At 41.1% G+C, this 19,837-nt stretch overlaps 2 protein-coding genes across 51 annotated transcripts in view; one reads left to right on the top strand and one right to left on the bottom strand.

Annotated features, from left to right (window-relative positions):
• TRIP12 (thyroid hormone receptor interactor 12) overlaps positions 1–7,241 on the bottom strand; it is a 146,098-nt gene extending 138,857 nt beyond the window's left edge. For 14 of the 50 annotated variants that reach the window (XM_082690686.1, XM_082690733.1, XM_082690735.1 and 11 more), the window contains exon 1: positions 6,694–7,099. The gene's annotated coding sequence lies outside the window, so the exon portion shown is untranslated. Of the gene's footprint in view, positions 1–6,088; positions 6,280–6,381; positions 6,614–6,693 lie in introns of those variants that run through there. The other 36 variants (XM_082690698.1, XM_082690703.1, XM_082690712.1 and 33 more) reach the window with 16 other exon arrangements.
• The window catches only part of FBXO36 (F-box protein 36), a 91,640-nt gene continuing 79,044 nt past the window's right edge, over positions 7,242–19,837 (top strand). The window contains exon 1 of the mRNA XM_082690864.1: positions 7,242–7,429. Coding sequence (XP_082546990.1) covers positions 7,334–7,429 — 96 coding nt within the window. The 5' untranslated portion in view covers positions 7,242–7,333. The remainder of the gene's footprint in view (positions 7,430–19,837) is intronic.

The following is a 19,837-nucleotide window of genomic DNA, read 5'->3' as shown; positions in this document are numbered from 1 at the left end:
GCCTTAACAATCCCTCAAAGGGGATGTTCATGAGCCTAATTCTGAAAAATTTATATTCTAGCATCCTATACTCAGCTACCAAATCCTAAGAAATGAAAATAAGCAAGCTGACAGAAACTATGGCAAATGGTGCTACTATTATTTCACAATATAGTTTCTCAATGTGTCACCAAAATAAACTGTCACCGCTATGTACAATGCCGGTCAGGAGCTTGTGCCAGCCACCATGGCGATGGAAGAAATGAGAGCTTTATCGCCAAGAAGCCAAAGATCTAGTTAAGAAGAAGTAAGTGACTAATTATGTAAGACAGATGGTGAACGCAGTTAACTAAAACTACTAAGATGTCATGGAAGAAGTGAGGAGTAAAACTCTTACAGGAGGTTCTGGAAAAAAGTGAAGTGTGTATCTGTAGCTACAAGAGACGCAATATGCAGAAGGCTGTCGATCCAGGCCAACTCATCAAAGTCCAAGCAAAGAAGCTGAAGTTCCTGGAGTGTGTTCAGAGAGGACCAAGCAGCTCAATCGGAATGCACGCAGCCCAGGGTGCAAAAACAGACAAGATTACAACATACTGGGACACAGCAGACATTACAGCACGTTCATGTATTTACTATTTACAAGGCAACTACAAGCACTAGGTTTTCAGAAAGACTAAAAAAAAGGGGGGTGGGGGTGGGGGGAGAGAGGCCCTCCATATGATCTCCATGAACCTGCTCTCTAAGGACACAAAGCAGCTTAAATTACAACTCAACATTGAGTGAATTTCAGACTGGCAGTTATCTATAAAAACTCATTTTGGGTTTCCAGGGCATCACAGATGTTTACCACTATAAGGACTTCAAACTGAGTTAATTTGACCTCAAGAAGATACAGCACAAGGTACATCTATTTATTCAAGAATGCTGCCCACGGGTGGAATGAGTAGGAGGTTTTTTTTTTTTTTTTTTTTTTTAAAGATTTTATTTATTTGACAGAGAGAGATCTGAAGTAGGCAGAGAGCAGGCAGAGAGAGAGGAGGAAGCAGGCTCTCCCCGGAGCAGAGAGCCCAATGCGGGGCTCGATCCCAGGACCCTGGGATCATGACCTGAGCCGAAGGCAGAGGCTTTAACCCACTGAGCCACCCAGGCAACCCGAGTAGGAGTTTTGAAGTCAGGGTAGAACTCATTGGTTATGACAGCCAACAAGTTGATTAAAATATACATTGAAATTCTGTAACTTTAAGTCTTGAAGACTTGCTGATAGACGCTTCAGCTAATAAATAATCTTCAAAATCCACATATGAGTAATAACATTTTATTTACAGAAATAAATATATCCTTTCTAAAAAAGAAACAAAGAAACTAAACAAAAATGCTGTATAAAACTCAACTGCATACTTAACAAATATGTGCATCCCATCGTATCAAAATATATTTAGGGCCTCAGTGTAGAATTTAAATGATCAACTATTATACGTAAATAAAGGATGAGTAAAGACTATGAAAAGGCTTGTCCTCATTTTTTTATACATGACAAAGTAACTCGTAGTCCTAAAATATATCCAATAGATTAAAAAGAAAACCCAAAATTTTTAGCATCAACTATGATTCAAAAAGTTTGTCAAAATAAGTAAGACGTTAAACTGTTACAAATTATTTTCACTTACAGCAGTATTTTATTCTCACAAAACTTGTTCCTTTAATAAACATTCAGATTCCTTAATGCAGGCCAGACACTGCTAGAGGGACTTAAAAAAAGGGGAAGACAGACTTCAATTAAGGAACATCAATTAAGGAACACTATCTATCCTCAAAGCCTTTCACGTCTACATATAACAGAAGTATATTCTAGGTAGAAGGATGTTAACAAATGAGGCAACAGTCAATGCTGCAATGAACCAGTGGGGAAGGGCCCTGTGTTCCAATCTACCTAGCCTAATCTCCTAAATACAGTGTCTAGCATACAAATGACAAACCTAGGTTAGATGGCAAAAACCACACTTCGGATTAGGCACTTAAAACTCACAAAGGTTCAATTATTCGCCCAAGGTCACAAAGACAGAAAAGGCAGTCAAGACAACTACCCAAGTCTTCAACCTTCAAATCAGATGTTTGCATGAACAATGAATGCTGTTCTCTAATGAAAGGACAGAGAAGAGTGGCAAGCAGATTTTTTTTCTCCCACTCCAAGTAGAGCTGCAGAAGTTTACCAAAAGCTTTTGCGTGCTCAAGATGAAACAGGTAGGTCTGAATAATGGACAAGTTCCTTTTTCTTCTGGGCCTACCCAGTTTAATGAAACTGTAACAATCACAACCAAAATCTGAAAGGCCTCAGAGTACTCTTAAGAGACTTATCTCAGCCTAGGAAACAACTTTTCTTGCCCATTACCTAAAATCAGTAAATTAGGGTATTAGATTTAAAGAACTGTATTGTTAAAAAATCCAGGAACTGGCCAAGTTAAATTTTACTTTAAAATCAAGAGACTGGTTCAGCATCAGTATATTTATCTATTTACTGTAACAATGAGCACCTACTGTGTGTTCGAGTCATGCAGCAGACCAGGTAGCGATTACAGAGAACTGCTAGAGGTTTAGGACTTCAAGAAATCAGTATGAACTATACAAAGGCACTACAAGAAAACAGACAAATGTAAGGCTAACATTACATGTTAGGAACTACAAGCAGGATTATATAACAATCTATCGATTCTATTTATTGTATAATATCAACTTCTTTCTTACTCTTCTACCCTTTCCAGGCATTCGATGTCACAGCAGTCAGAAATACAAGAGGCTGTGATCACAAAACCAAATAGCATCCTAAGGAAATCTGTTGAGGCTAAGAAACTTTCCAAGTGGGAAGACTGGTTGCATAGTCAGCAAGACTAGGCTAACATTACTGGTTTGGAGTGGGAAGGAAAAATGGGTATTATTTTCAATTAGGCATAGTGTGCACCTTCATGCAAAACACAGTAATGATACAAAATAATCCTTGACTTCAAGAAGCCTATAATCCAGTCGAGGAAACAAAAGCAACATATGTCAACAAATTTAGCACTCTAATCCCAAAATGGAGCTTATTTAAATAACCAAGAAATAAAAAGTAAAGGTCATGGGGTATAAATTTTTGAGGAAGTGATATGAAGGGGCCAGTTGAAGTGAACCGAAATGGTTTAAATAAAGGAAAAGTGCATGTTACTGGCAGTAGAAAGAATGTGAGTGAAGAGAAAAAGCAACAAACAGGTTGCTTTTTCAACTTGAGTCTGCTGAAGTACCTCAGCAAATGGAAAAATAAAGGGGCAACTGGTGGTATCCTATTTGCTCAGAAAGATCCTCACCCACCCACTTAAAAGAAAAAAAAATAATAATTTTTTAAATTCCCCTAAATCCTGTAAAGAAATCAGATCAAGATTTGGCAATATTTTCTCTTAATGGTGGAAAGTCAATTTCTTAAGAGCCACAGACCAGAACAGGTACATGTCATCAACAATAAAATGTAAAGAAAATCTCTAAGTATGATTAACGTATTTATTAGTAGGAGGTATAGTGAAAAAATATCTACCATGCTGATGCAAAAAATAATAATAAACAAGAAATTTGGCCCAAGTTCCACTACCGATTTAATAGTTTCAAAATATAAGTTGCTGTAACTTCATATCTGCAACCTACCTCACATCAAGGTCACCCCCCCATCACTACCACTGCTGAGAAGCTCTGTGTTTTCAGTGACCTCAAAACAGCTAACATAATTTTCTAAAACTAATAATGTATTATACTTATTTAGCAGCTCGTAGTTTTTCACAACCATTATATCCACTGGGTCTCAAAAATCACCCAGTGAGGTAAAACAGTGGTTACCCATCCCTATTTCACAAATAAAATAACTGGAGACCAGGGGCACCTGGGTGGCTCAGTTGGCCTTCGGTTAAGTTTCAGGTCTTGATCCTGAGGTCCTAGGATGGAACCCTGCATAAGGGCTCCCTGCTCTGCAGGGCAATCTACTTCTCCTTCTGATCCTCCCCCCTGTTCATGCTGGAGCTCTCTAATGAAAATCAAAAAACAAATACTTAAAAAAAAAAAAAAAATACTGGAGACCAGATAGGTTAAGTGAATAGCTCAAGGTCACACAGCTACTAACTGGCAGTGTGTGAATTCCCAAGCCACTGTTTGTCTCTTGGCTGGAATGAGGTGCTTAAATAGAATCATAAAATCTTATCTAGATAACATAAATACAGTAATCTTAAAAGTTAGAATGGAAAGGTAAATAATCAAATTTACTTTGCTCAGTGAAAACACTGATTTTATACTGGTTTAGCATCCCCTTAATTTTTAAAAAAAAATATTTTAGCTTAGCAGCTTCTGGAACTCTAACTGCCAAATTCTAAAACTTTTAGAAAGGAAATGAAAAACTGAAACAAAAGCCTGTTCACTGACACAAACTAAACAATAACCGTGAGCTCAGCAGACTTACAAACCCCTCAACTCTCTAAAAACTGGGAATCCAATAGAAATGATGATAATGTTATTTGTATTCTACATTAATTATATGGCAATTCTTAAATCCTTATGGATACTGGCACATTCACAGAAAAGCAGATGTAGACAAAACCCACAAACTCCAACCATATTAATATGCTCTCTTAAGTGTAAAATAAATGAAATAAAAACTCCCCAAACAATCTCACTATGATGTTTAAAAGCCACACTAATTCATTAATGTTTCTGGGCCTGAAAATGGAGCAGGGCTGTTTCAAAAGAAATTTACTTCAAAATTTACTTCAAAATTCACACTTAATATTGATCTCTTTGCATAATGAAAATAAACCTTAATAAAACTATCTGCATGCAACTGACTCTCTAACCTGATGATGCCATTCCTCAACCTTAACCGCCCCCCCAACCTCCTCCACACCCGAGTAAATGCGACACACAAACACACCACACACAGGCCTCACATATAGGCCTCTTGCCTTTTTCCCCAACAACTAGGACCTTTGTTCCAAGCGTCGGTTTTTTGCCCCACTCAATAGCTCTTTCAACTTTCTACCCTGTATTTTTTGTTTTGTTTTGCTTTTAGAGAGGAGATCCTCAGCCTCAACTTTCTGGGTCTTTAAAAAATGAAATGCCAGAAATATCTACAGAGAGATGAGAGGAATAAAAGTTGACTACAGCACTAAAGGGCCTACAAAACGGAGTAAAGCCCGGGGATCGGGTGATCTGGCAGCCCAGGCAAGATCCGGGAAAGGCCGACTAGGAAAGGAAGACAGCAGGGGAGCAGTTAGACGTCCACTCAGAACACATTCACTGCACTAAGAAACATACCCCTGAACCCCTCACACACGAACGTTTACTCACTGACACAGTCCCTCCTTCAATTAACTAACGAAAGAATTAAACTCTACCCACCGCCAGACACGACGCTTAAGCTAAACGTCCCCAAAGTACAACGTCCCCAAAGTACAACGGCGTTATCAAAGACGAACGTGTCTTAAGGGTTCAGGAGCAACCCCTTCCGTTCCTTCTTACCACACAAGGTCCCCCCCAGCAGTTCAAATGTGTTAAGTTATTTCCTCCCGATTTGCATGTGTTTTTAAATCTTTATTAATTCTTTTCCCTGTAGCAAATTAAGGATTCCTGTTACTCTAAGGAAGGAAGCGCCACGAAGGACAGGATTTGGGATTTTTCCAGCCTTCGTTATTTGAACTCCCCTTAACTTGTTTCTGAACTAGAAACCCACTCACCATGGAGGAGGATGAAGAGAGGGTGAACTGAATGGACAAACGATATAATAGGTTTTATGTAATCCACATATAAATAAATTAATCGCCTGACTCGCTTTGAATGCTAATACGATTGGAGTGACAACTGGTCCACCTCCCTCCCAAGTCCTGGACCCCCACCCCCGATTTCCACTCTGATCTATTCAGAAGCATGCTCTGCTCCTCTCAGTCAAGTTTCTCGGCCTCTTTTCCAGCCCCCCTGCACGCCCGTCTCGTCGTCATCCTCACTCAATCTCAACTTCCCACGGCTAAAGAAACTGCCCAGCGCAGACCCCGGTCTCCGGCCTCGCCCGCCCACAACCCTCCCCCCTTGGCAGGAAACCCCTTACTGCGGTCTAAAGTCACTCCGGCCTCTCCCTCCTCTGACCCTCGCTTCCCACAACTGTTGTCACTCGAGCTGCTCCCTAGTTTCCATTTCCGGGCCGTCCCCGGCCCTGGAGCCTCCCCTCTCCCGGTTTCCGGGCCCCCCGTCCCATTTCCGGGGAACCCTTGCCGTCTTCACACCCCCCACCTGCACTTCCGGCCCCCCACTTTCTCGCTTCCTAGACGCCCTCCAAGCTCCAAAGCCCACTTCCGGCCCCCCCCGGCCCCCACAGGGCTCCCCAAGACCCGCACGCCTTACCCCGGTTCCGTGAAGGGCCCTCCTCATCGCGGGGGGCCAGAGGGGGGACCCAGCGAACCCCCCCCCGCTCCCGCCCGGCCCCGGTCTCCCTCGAGCGCTTCGCCCGTCAACCCCCGGCCCGGTCCTTCCGCGGCCCCGCCGCTGCCGCCGGGAGCAGGCCGAGCGGGGGCCGAATCGCGGCGATGACACAACCGGGCTTCCTAGGACTTTCTGTTCCAGCTCCTCCCCACCCCCCTTGCCACCCCCCCAACCCCTCAGCACAACGCCCTCCCCCAAGCCTGGCCCGGCCGCTCGGAACTGAGCCCCAATTACCTAGTTGGGCCCCAAAGTCTCCGGTCCGGACTCGGTGGCGCGGCAGTAACTTCCACTCGCTCCCCCCACCCCCCCCGGCGGCGGCGGCGGCGGCGGCGGCTCCTCGGGTCCCTTCAATTATCAGCTGAGCCGCAGCACCGCGGCCGGCGTGCGCCTCCGCCCGCGCCGCCTCCCTCCCCGCCCGTTCCAACACCCTCCGGGAACTATTTTGCCCGCCGGCTTAGACTGACGAGCTCGTCCGCGGGAAAGGCCCCGCTGCTTACACGCGGCCCATCACATCGCCCCTCCCTCCCCCACCGCCCGGAGCGACTCTCCCAGCGGCCTGAGATCTCCTCCCGATCCCTTCGAGGGACCAGGAAGGGGAATGAGGGACTGTGCTCGGTATCCCTCCGCCGGGGTCACCCCCTCCCCTCCATGGTAGCAGGAACTAATTCCCTTTCGGGTCACCAGGGACCTGAGGTTTGAAATTTCACGGACCAGAGTTCCCTCTGACTCTTGGGAGAGAGGTCGACCACCCCAAGGCAGAAACCCCCCGCTAGTTCAAAAGCGGGGTTCGATTTAAACTAGGGCTTTGGCCCCATGACCCCAATCAAGCCCCGCCCCTTCCTGGTTGTCTTAGCGACGGCGGTGGCGTCCCAAGATGGCGTCGTGGCTGCCGGAGACTCTGTTCGAAATTGTAGGACAAGGCCCAGCGCCGAGCAAAGACTATTACCAGTTATTGGTCACCCGGTCCCAGGCAAGTGCGAGGCGCGGTTTACCCTCTCTAACACCCTGCCGCCCGGGTGGAGCGCGAAAAGCGAGCCGCGCTAGGCCGAGAGCGACTGTGGCCCGCCGGAAGCGTCCGGTCCCAGCTCCGAGCCGGGAAGATTTCCCTCGTCACCTGGGCCTCCTCGGACGGCTCCTCTGTGGCCCGCGTCTCTTTTCCCAACCCCAGCCCGGCTCGTCCCTGGCGAGCTTTCTTTGCCTTCCCACATCGCCGCCCTCTCCCTTCTTGCCACCCGGGGCTCCTACCCGCAGAGTTCCCTCCGCGCGAAGAGAAAAACAGGCGTCCCTGGCTGGCGTGCAACCTCACCTCAGCGTGGGAAGGAGAGAAAGAAAGACTCAGCCAAGTGTCCCAAGGAGGAGCCGGCAGGGGAGGGGAGAAAGGGAAGATCTCTTCTCCAGGGTAGGAGCTAATCATGGGGGATTTTTAAAATCTCATTGTGGTCTTTCCGGTACCACGACCACATCAAAACTTCTTTATCTCTAGTAGGAATTGATCGCTGAGAGCTTTCCCCTTACCTTTTTGGAGCCCCTTCTATCCCATTGAAAGTGTGCGGGGGGTGGTACAAAAATGTTTCAGCTGCTCTGCGCGTCAGCCCCACCCATAATGACATCTGCTCCACAACAATAAGACCGAGGATTATGTTATCGCTGGAGTAAAGTAACCATCAGCCTATTTTTATGACTGCTTTAGCTATTTAAGGTGGGCTTTTTGGTTGATTTATTGTGCTCATGAAATGATCAGGTTGAACTGGGCCTCCCCTCGGAACACATTTTCTGATTCCTGGCTGAGCTTAAGCCTGTCTCTGAGATAAAGCACCTTGTACTTTAACAGATGGTATTTCTATAAAATGAAATTTAGAATTTTGTATATATTTGTTTTGATGTAGCTATTGAATATGGCATCAGTTTTCCCGTGAGCCCTTAAGTAGGCAAAGAATGCTTTTTTAATAGCTTCAAAAGCATCTTTTAAAAATAATATATGTATTTTTAAACCGGATATTTATAAATATTGCAAGTATATCTATAATAAAAGCTTGATAACCTGTCAAACTTAGATATTTAATTGAACATTTTGGCGGGGGGATTTTTACACATTTAATTGGAATTTCATAAACGCTGAAATTCGTTTTTTGTTTGGTACATTTTTAGAACCATTTTCCATTTTTCTTAAGATGTATGATCCTACAGTTTTTCACTTTCTAACATTAATGATTGAAAGCAATAACACCTTACCATATTCATACTTTGTTTTCTATTTCCATCTACCTCACCTAAGTTAAAATGTTCTGTTTACAGTTTTTTCCATAATTGGTCTCTTAAAAAATTTTTTTTGAGGATTTCTTTTTCTTGAAAGTACGTTATTACAAGTGTACTGTTATGTGTACTAACATGTCCTAAGCCTCAACGAATGAATACTTGTTTAGATTTTTATTTTAGTAAATTAACTATAGAGTGTTCCTGGCCATTAGTTTTCCCCAAGAATGCTTCTGTTGTTGATGTTCAGACTTTGCTCTGTTAGTCTAACTTGGGCACACGCCTTCTTCTAACCACTGTGTTTTTTGAAACGCCCCTCCCCCATCCAAGTATTCTTACAGCTTTCTCTCTCTCCTTTTTTCTTTTTTCTTTTTTTTTTTTCATCTTCTTTCTTCTCTTTTATTTCTTTCTCTCTTTCTCAGATCAAAAACTGACTTTCATTTGAGGCCCTATTCTTCATGTCAATTGCTTCTATATAAAATCATTTTCAAGCTGATTCATTTTCTTTTTTAAGCAGGCAGAATATATCCACTACAGTTCAACCAGTGCATGTTCATCTCAAATCTGATTAATTCACTCTCTTTTTAAAGTAAAATTGGTTGTAAAAAATAGTAAGCCAAAAAAACGGTCTTTTCAGTCAACTGTCTTGAGAATATGCTATTTTCTGACCACAAGACAATTTTTCTAAGGCTCAGCACAGGAAACCAAACATCCACTAAGAGGTGGTCTGACATAAATAAGTACTAAAACACTAGAATTAAAATGAGTTTTATAAGATGGACTTTTTCTGAAGTGACTTTCTAAAGTTTTTCCTCTTTCTTCCTTTATTTCCAAAAATGTTGTATATTATTCGAAACAGGCCCCAGATTTAGATGGATCTTTCTGTCCCTCTGATTCTCTTTTTTATTCTTTCTCACTGCTTTTATTTTTATTGGCTTTAAATTGAAATAACTGCACATTTCACATGGATGTGAAGGCAGATATCTCTCATTAGGGTCATACCACTGTTGGTATAGTCCAGAATATAGATGTTATACATAAATTTTTTTTTGCCTTCTTATTTATACAGTAACCGTAAATACATATTTTTATGCTTGTAGAGGCATTCCCAATTAACAACTTGATACCATGATTTTTTGTTTTTTCCCTAGAGAGGCACTTACAGAATATAATTTATGGTCAATATAGTTTCTCACATTTGATCTTTATAATTATCTGAAGGCTTAGAAAAATCACTGCACTGCTTTCTAAATCACAGATTTATGCAATTATTTTCACTCTAGTTTTAGTAGTATATATATTTTCTTATATTGGATTCTAATTCTTTGAAAACTGCGAGATTCATAGTAAGTTAGAACTGGAAAGAACCTTGAATATTATTTAGGCAAAGGATACTCCACACTCTGCTTCTAAGAAAATCTTAAATTGTATTCCTGAATGAAGATCCTTTCCTTAATTTAATCAGCAAGTTGGCATTTACTATGGAGATGCAAAATACAAGATTTCTGGCTTCAAAGAATTCATCTTTCATTCCACAAATCTGTATTAAGCACCTTTTATGGCCAGGTACTGTTCTGGATGCTGAGAAAACATCAGTAAACCAAACAAAATCCCTCCTCTTGTGGAGCATGTAATCTAGGTGAGAGAATATACTTAGTGATTTGATTTATATAAACACTGAAATGGCTTTTCAAGAACAAAGGAAGTTCATAGCCAAGTTAATGGATAGCACAGATGATTTAAAATCTGAGTCCATGGGACGCCTGGGTGGCTCAGTGGGTAAAGCCGCTGCCTTCGGCTCGGGTCATGATTCCAGGGTCCTGGGATCGAGTCCCGCATCGGGTTCTCTGCTCAGCGGGGGGCCTGCTTCCCTTCCTCTCTCTCTGCCTGCCTCTCTGCCTACTTGTGATTTCTCTCTGTCAAATAAATAAATAAGATCTTAAAAAAATAAATAAATAAAATAAAATAAAATCTGAGTCCAGAGGAGGGAAAAAATCACTTTAGAGTAGGAGGCTCGGGAGGGTACAATGACCAGTCTTTTACTCTTGAAACTCTGTCTTCCTCGTTCTCTTGAAGTGGAAGTATTGCTTAATTAAGATGGTCACCCCTGGTGACTTAAGTTTAATGTGACAAACGATGGAAAACTACTAGAAACAGTAACTGAATGATGAGAATTGACAGATAGTGGCCTCTTGCACCTGTGTTAGGCAGTCGTCCCAAGAGTACCAACATGTGATAGTCCGTCCAGCGAATGAAAGGAGGAAGAATGAGTAATAGATTACCTTAATTTACCTATTTTACTTAAGCCTACTAAAAACTCCAAAAAAATACCTAAAGCTAATGTCATCTGGAAAGAAAAAGAAGGAAGAAAGAAAAGAAATTCCAAAAGCTCACTCCTCAAAAATAACAAATATTTTTGATGTGCTTTAGAGTTGTAGCTCTGACAGAAAACATGTGAGGTCGCATGGCAGCCTGTGACAGGAAACTGTCCTCTCCAAAGACTTCTGAAAAAGGAATTAGACTTACTGGCTGATGTTTAGGCTTTGCAACAAAGAATCCAGCCGATAACTGTTTCAAACTGCACAGCAATTTTAAAGATTTTAAGATTCAAGCACAGCCTAATAAAAATGTTAATACATGCACCCTTTGACCCTGCAAGTCCATTTCTAGGATTTCATACACAAAAATGCTTTCACCTATGTACTAGGATATGTGAGCAGGAAATTCACCAGAGTGAAATAATTGTAAAAACATACTTCCATTAGTGGAAATTTCGTTAGACTGAATCATTCATACCAACGAATTCTATACATCCTTTTAACAACAATGTGATGGATCTCTTTAGTAGAACAGATCTTAAGCAAGAAGAGTAAGTTTCTGGGTTAAACACTACCATGATGATCCCGTTTTAAAAAAACGACCACCACAAGAGTTGTATTTTGTTTTGAATAAATGTTAATGAAATTTAAATAAATGTCAGAGGAAAACAGTTGAAGCTCTTCACTCTGAGGGTTGGAATTTTGGATTGCTTTCTCTTTCTGCATTATATATATATATTACATTATATATATATTATATATATATATATTTAAGATTTTATTTATTTATTTGACAGACAGAGATCACAGGTAGGCAAAGAGACTGGCAGAGAAAGAGGAGGGAAGCAGACTCCCTGCTGAGGGGAGAGCCCAATGTGGGGCTCAATCCCAGTACCCTGGGATCATGACCTGAGCCAAAGGCAGAGGCTACCCACTGAGCCACCCAGGCGCCCCTGCATTATATATTTTTGAAAGCTCCAAGTTTTTCTACAGTGAACATTTATTTTTATAATCAGAGAAAAGCAATAAAAATTGAAAATGAAAATGTGAGCGGATAGCACTTATTCTGAGAAGTTGGCCTGCTCTGTACTTGAACTTGAATCTGTTGCACCGGTATCACCTCTGAGCCACCTCCCACATGATGGGCAGCATTAATAACTGTCACCAGAGACTACTGACTGGGGGGTGGGGGTGGTTCTAATTCAACAAATTCAGAGAGTGCAAATGGATTGATGATTACTTACAAGATTTTAATGTCTAGAATGTCTAGAAATTCCTGATTTTATGGGATCTTTTGCTTTTTACTTTTTTAATGTAGGTAATACTTACTTTTGAGAAAGTAAAAGATTGTCTTCTGTTGCTTTGTTGGGGGTGAGATAGTACTAAGGAGCCATTAAGGAACAGAACTTCTCAGTAAATTAAAATTATATTAACTCGGGGCGCCTGGGTGGCTCAGTGGGTTAAAACCTCTGCCTTCGGCTCAAGTCATGATCCCAGGGTCCTGGGATTCAGCCCCTCATCTGGCTCTCTGCTCCGCAGGGAGCCTGCTTCCTCTCTCCCTGCCTGCCTCTCTGCCTACTTGTGATCTCTGTCTGTCAAATAAATAAAATCTTTTTTAAAAAATATTTTAAAAAATTATATTAACTAGACACCAGGTTGCACATTTTAGAAGGCGGATGGGGTGCAGTCAAATTGAGATCATGATAGTATTTCCCCACGGGACCCAGGAACCCCTAAATCATGCTCTACTCTACCCCACATAAGGTCCACAAGAGTCACTGGCATAGAGAAGAGAAAGCAAAGGAGAGTAAAACACACATTCCTTTTTTGTTTCTGATTACTCTTTCCTTGTCCCTAAGGGACTGTCTCCCACTAATGGACTGAATGTTTCTGCAATCTGTTTCGCCCTTTGTGCCCAATGGTCACCATCCACAACCAAAATGTTTCTGCACAGAATGTCCAGAATTCAATGGAATGTTTGCATTCGCTTATTTTCCTCTTCCCTGTTATTTACGGTTGACTTCTCCTCGTTTGGGGGCTGGCTCTTTGTCTCCGAATGTCCCTCATTTTTCCCTCTGCTGTTAAATATAAGCTTTTCCCCTCTTTGCTCTTAGAGCTTTCAGCTTCAGCCCAGCCCTCCCCTGACCCTCCTCTGGAGTGTTTTGGTTTTCCCTCCTGCTCTTAGCAGTACCCACAGTGAACACCCTTCCCTGCCCTACAGGTTCTGCCAGGTGTTTCTGCCTACTGCATTATCCTTCTATTCCTCAGATCTGACACACTTCAGAAAAATGATTCCTAACCTGTGCTACTCCGGGATGCACGCAATTCCAGCTGTGAAATTGCTTTTGATCAGAAATTTAAATTCCCTTTAATTTTTCAAAGTGACATGTGGCACTTTCCAGGAGAGAGGAATAAAAATACAAATAAGGGGTTAAAATCTTGAAAATGACAATATTCAGTGCTCTACCATATTATAACCCAGTTGTCAAGTGGCTCCTAAACCCTCATTTCAAAATTCCATGACAGCTTAACAGAGCTCCAGTATCATCTTTTCTCAGGTAAATCATTCATTCAGCATCTGAGAGCACCTCCTCAATCTGGGCAGTTCATTTGGTCTCACCCTGCACTGACACATATTTGTCTCCTAATTATATGGGGCAGTAGAGCACTGAATTGGGAGTCACTGAGTCATGGATTCTTTTGTTCCTCCTGCTAGTCTGCAAGCTCTTGACCTGGGGCAAGGCACTTAATTTGTCTGGGCCCCAATTGTCTCATCAACATTGTAAGGTTACTACTCTAAGAGATCACAAAGGTATATTCCATTTCTAAGTGCTATTTTGTATGAAAGTAGTGTTTCACCCTGGAAAAAGTAATGGATTTTTTTTTTTTTTTTAAGAAAAATTAGATTTGCATTGAAGATTCTGTGTTAGTAGCTATGTGACCTATATAAGTCTTTACCTGCCTGAGGTTCCATTTCTTCATCCATAAAATGAACAATGAAAAAATCAACTCTTGGCTATTTCACTGATATGGGAAGAACAGATACGTATAAAAAGCACTCCAGGCCAGGGTTTCTCAAAGAGAGCTTGAATCATCAAATGAGATTGGAAAATCCTGGGTTAAACACAATCTATTTTCTTCTCTTCTCCTACATTTGTCAGAGCCTTTAAAATCCTGCTGTCCACCATGAATCTCCCAAGAGGAGACTGTACCATGGAGCTTTTCCTGTAGACTGGTGACTGTGGGACCCTTTTTTCTCTCTGAGCATCTCCAGAGCTAAGGTTCTGGGGAATGCTAACTGGAAAATACCCAGTAGTGTGCCTGGTACAAGAGCAGCAAATACTGAAGAAAAGTTTAAATATTTACATGGTCTTCTTCCAATGCCAAATCAGCCATATTTCACCTTTTTTTTTTTTTAAGATTTTTTTTTTTTTTTTTGAGAGAGAGAAAGCATGAGTAGGGGGAGGGGAAGAGGGAAGAAGCAGGCTCCCCACCAAGAAAGGACCTGCACGCCCCCCCCCATCCCGGAATCATGATCTGAGCCGAAGGCAGATGCTTAGCTGACTGAACTGCCCAGACACCCCTAAATTTCACCTTTTTTTTTTTTTTTTAAGATTTTATTTATTTATCTGACAGAAATCACAAGCAGGCAGAGAGGCAGGCAGAGAGAGGGGAGGAAGCAGGCTCCCCGCTGAGCAGAGAGCCCAATGCGGGACTCGATCCCAGGACCCTGGGATCATGACCTGAGCTGAAGGCAGTGGCTCAACCCACTGAGCCACCCAGGCGCCCCTAAATTTCACCTTTTCATGAAAATCATTATAGGTACTCTCGAATCCTTTTTTTTTTTATTTTTTTATTTTACACTTAGCTTGTATTTCTACAAAAATACCTGTTGATGTTTTGATTGGGATTACAATGAATATATAGCTCAATTTTTGGTGAATTGACATCTCCACAATATCAAGGTTCCAATCCACAAATATAGTATATCCGTCTTTTAAAAAAATTTTTTTAGGTATTCCTTAATTTTGGTTATGGGTTTCTTATAATATAGAAATCTTATATATATTTTGCTAGATTTCTAGGTGTTTGACTATTTTAAGTTATCTTGCTTCTCAAAATTATATTTTCTATTTGTAGCTACTAATAAAAACGATTTTTTTAAAGATTTTTTTTTTTTTTTTTATTTGAGAGAGAGACAGTGAGAGAGAGCATGAGCAAGGAGAAGGTGAGAGGGAGAAACAGACTTTCTGTGGATCTGGGAGCCCAATGCAGGACTCGATTCCAGAACTCTGGGATCGTGACCCAAGCCAAAGGCAGCTGCTTAACCAACTGGGCCACCCAGATGCCCAAAAAACAATTGATTTTTGCTTCTAGTAAATATCCTTTTATCTGGTGATCCTACCAAGTCACTTACTAATTTTAGTGATTCATATTTTTTCAGATTTTATGACAAATTCATGTCCTCTGTGCATAGTGATATATTTCTTCCTTTCGAATCCTCATGTCTTATTTGACCTTGCTGTATGACATTGGCTAAGACTTCCTCTAAAATGTTGAAGAAAGATGATGACACCAGGCATTCTTGTCTTGTTCCTAGACTTATGGGGAAAGCTTTCAGTTTTTTGCCAGAGTGTGATATATGCTATAGGTTTTTTCAAATCAGGTTTAAGGTGTATCCTTTTATTTCAGGTTTGACAAAAGTTTCTATTCTAAATAGATAATGAATTTTATTTTTCAAAAAAATTTAAAAGAACCCCCTAAGGTCTTTCAGCTATATTCTAAAGTTCAAGGTTGCTGTTTTTCTCTAAATTATTATTGAGGTTATTATAAACTGAGTGCTTCCTGGCTCCAGGACCATCATACTCAGCATTCCTTAAAGAACACCCGTTATTTTCTCATGCTATCTGTGTGAATTTGGTCCCAATCACTAGAATCACTTCCTGTCATATCCCCCCATCCAAATTCTCCCCCTCCTTTGAGTCTCATCTAAAATGCCTGCTTGGGGTGCCTGGGTGGCTCAGTGGGTTAAGCCGCTGCCTTCGGCTCAGGTCATGATCTCGGGGTCCTGGGATCGAGTCCCGCATCGGGCTCTCTGCTCGGAAGGGAGCCTGCTTCCTCCTCTCTCTCTCTGTCTGCCTCTCTGCCTACTTGTGATCTCTGCCAAATAAATAAATAAAATCTTTAAAAAAAATAAATAAATAAAATAAAATAAAATGCCTGCTTAAGGGGCACCTGGGTAACTCAGTCAGTTAAGCATCTGACTCTTGATTTTCTTTCAGGTCATGATCTCAGGTTGTGAGATCTATCCCTGTGTTCAGCTCTGCACTGGGCACAGAACCTGCTTAAGATTGTCTCTCTCCAGGGGCACCTGGGTGGCTCAGTGGGTTAAAGCCTCTGCCTTCGGCTCAGGTCATGATCTCAGGGTCCTGGGATTGAGCCCCACATCAGGCTCTCTGCTTTGTGGGGAGTCTGCTTCCCCTTCTTTCTCTGCCTGCCTCTCTGCCTACTTGTGATCGCTCTGTCAAATAAATAAATACATAATCTTAAAAAAAAAAAAAAAATATATATATATATATATATATATATATATATATATATATATATATATATAGTCTGTCTCTAGGGCACCTGGGTGGCTCAGTGGTTAAGTGTGTACCTTCAGCTCAGGTCATGATCTCAGGGTCCTGGGATTCAGCCTCGAGTCAGGCTCACTGCTCAACAGGAGTCTGCTTCTCTGACCCTCCCCTCTCTCATGCTCTCTCTCTCCATCTTCCCCTTCCTTCTCTCTCTCCCTTCCTTCCCCAATCTCTCTAATAAAAATAAATAAATAAATGCCCACTTAACATTTGAAATCAGTGGGGAAATGAAGAACCATTGAGTAATTATTGTAACAACTGGCTATCAAACAGCCACAAAATAAGAAAAAAATTGGGGCGCCTGGGTGGCTCAGTGGGTTAAGCCGCTGCCTTCGGCTCAGGTCATGATCTCGGGGTCCTGGGATCGAGTCCCGCATCGGGCTCTCTGCTCAGCAGGGAGCCTGCTTCCTCCTCTCTCTCTCTGCCTGCTTCTCTACCTACTTGTGATCTCTCTCTGTCAAATAAATAAATAAATCTTAAAAAAAAAAAATAAATAAGAAAAAAATTAACTAAGTCCCTATCTCATACTGTGCATTAAAAATATTTTACATGGATTGAAGAAGTGCATGTTATGCACAAAACATACACTAGGAACGTACCATAAGAAAATAAAGGAGAATATTATTTGAGTCTGGAAGTAGAGTCTTCACAAAACTCGAATCTGGGAGCCATAAAAGAAAAGAATGGCCGATCAAGGACATTTAAAATAAAGTTTTGGGATGCCTTGGTGGCTCAGTTGGTTAAGCATCTGCCTTCAGCTCTGGTCCTGGGACTGAGTCCCATGGGGTTCCTTGCTCAGCGGAGAAACTGCTTTTCCCTCAGCCTATTGCTCCCCCTGCTTGTGAGCTCTCTCTCTCACACAAATAAAATCTTAAAAATCAATAAATATAAATAAAATGAAATACAGTTTTGTGGGTGCCAGGTTGGCTTACTCGAGCATGTGACTCTTGATCTTACAGTTGTAAATTTGAGGCCCCATGTTGGGTGTAGAGATTACTTAAGCATAAAATATTTTTTTTAATGAAAAATAAAGTTTGTTTCATGAATGATACTTAAAATTAATAAATTGCCTGGGAGAAAATGTTGGCTACAGATTTTGTAGGCAGAGGGTAAACATACTCAGTACCTAAAGATTATTATTTTTACAAATTTGGCAAAATTTAACTCTCATTTATGACAAAAACTCTCAGCAAGGCAATATAGAAGAAACATACCTAGCATAATAAAGTCATATACTGTATGTATGACAAGCCTGCAGCTAACATCATAATCAATGGCGATAACTGAAAGTTTTTCTTCTAAAATCACGAATGAGACAAGGATGCCCACTCATTAGTTTTATTCAACATAGTATTGGAAATCCTAACCAGAGCAATTAAGCAAGAAAAAGAAATAAAACTATCCATATTGTAAAGGAACAAGTGAAACTATCACTCTTTGCAGATGACATATTCTAGAAAGCTAAAAATTCCATCAGAAAACGATTAGAACTAGTAAACAAATTCAGGAAGGTTATAGGATACAAAATCAATACACGAAAACCCGTTGCATTTCTGTACACTATTAATGAACTATTAGAAAAAGAATTTAAGAAAATAATTCCAGGGCGCCTGGGTGGCTCAGTGGGTTAAAGCCTCTGCCTTCAGCTCAGGTCATGATCCCAGAGCCCTAGGATCGAGTCCCGCATCGGGCTCTCTACTCAGCGGGGAGCCTGCTTCCTCCTCTCTCTCTGCCTCCTTCTCTGCCTACTTGTGATCTCCGTCTGTCAAATAAATAAATAAAATCTTAAAAAAAAACAGAAAAAAATAATTCCATTTATAATTATATCAAAAAGATTTAAAATACCAAGAAATAAATTTAACCAAGGAGGTGAAAGACCTGTATATTGAAAACTACAAGACATTAGTGAAAGAATTTAAAGGGGTGCCCGAGTGGCTCAATCATTAAGCATCTGCCTTCAGTTCAGGGCATGATCTCAGGTACCTGGGATCAAGCCCCACATCGGGCTTCAGGCTCCCTGCTTGGCAGGAAGCCTGCTTCTCCCTCTCCCACTCCCCCTGCTTATGTTCCCTCTCTCACTGTCTCTCACTCTCTTTCTGTCAAATAAATAAACTCTTTTTTAAAAAAAAGAATTTGGGGACGCCTGGGTGGCTCAGTTGGTTAAGCAGCTGCCTTCGGCTCAGGTCATGATCCCAGCGTCCTGGGATCGAGTCCCACATCAGGCTCCTTGCTCCGCAAGGAGCCTGCTTCTCCCTCTTACTCTGCCTTCCACTCTGTCTGCCTGTGCTCGCTCTCGCTCTCTCTCTCTCTCTGACAAATAAATAAATTAAAAAAAAAAAATCAAAAAAAAAAAAAAGAATTTGAAGAAGACACAAATAAATGGAAAGATATTCCATATTCATGGATTGGAAGAATTAATACTGTTAAAATATAGATATTACCCAAAGCAAGCCACAGATTCAGTGCAATCCCTATCAAAATTGTACAAGCATTTTTTACAGAAATAGAACAAACAGTCCTAAAATTTTTATGAATTCATAAAAGACCCTGAATGGCCAAACCAATCATGAGAAAACAAAGCTGGAAGTGTCACGCTCCCTGATTTTGAAGTGTATTGCAAAGCTTTAGTAATTAACTAGTGTGCTATTGCCACAAAAATAAACACATAGATCAATGGGACAAAATAGAAAGCCCAGAAATAAACCCACATATGTATGGTCATTTAATTTAAGACAAAGGAACCAAGAATATACACTGAGTAAAGGACAGTTTCTTCAGTAAATGATATTAGGAAAATTAGACAGTCACACAGAAGAATAAAAATGGACCACTATCTTACACCATATACAAACTCAAAATGACCTAAAGATGAATGTTAAAACATGAAACCATAAAAATCCTGGAAGAAAACAGGCAGTAAGCTTCTTGACAGAAGTCTTGGTGATGATTTTTTCAATCTAAACCAACAACAGCAAAAATGTAAACAAGTGGGACCACATCAAACTTAAGAGCTTCAGCATAGCAAAAGAAGCCATCAACAAAATGAAAGAGAAATGTACTGAACTAGAGAAGACATTTATGAATGATATATCTGATAAGGGACTAATATCCACAATATATAAAGAACTCATACAACTCAATATCAAAAAACAAAAACAAATCCCATTT

The sequence above is a fragment of the Mustela nivalis genome, assembly GCF_964662115.1.
Source record: "Mustela nivalis genome assembly, chromosome: 11".
In the NCBI taxonomy this organism is placed as follows: domain Eukaryota; kingdom Metazoa; phylum Chordata; class Mammalia; order Carnivora; family Mustelidae; genus Mustela; species Mustela nivalis.
This window is presented reverse-complemented; position numbering and strand designations above follow the sequence as displayed.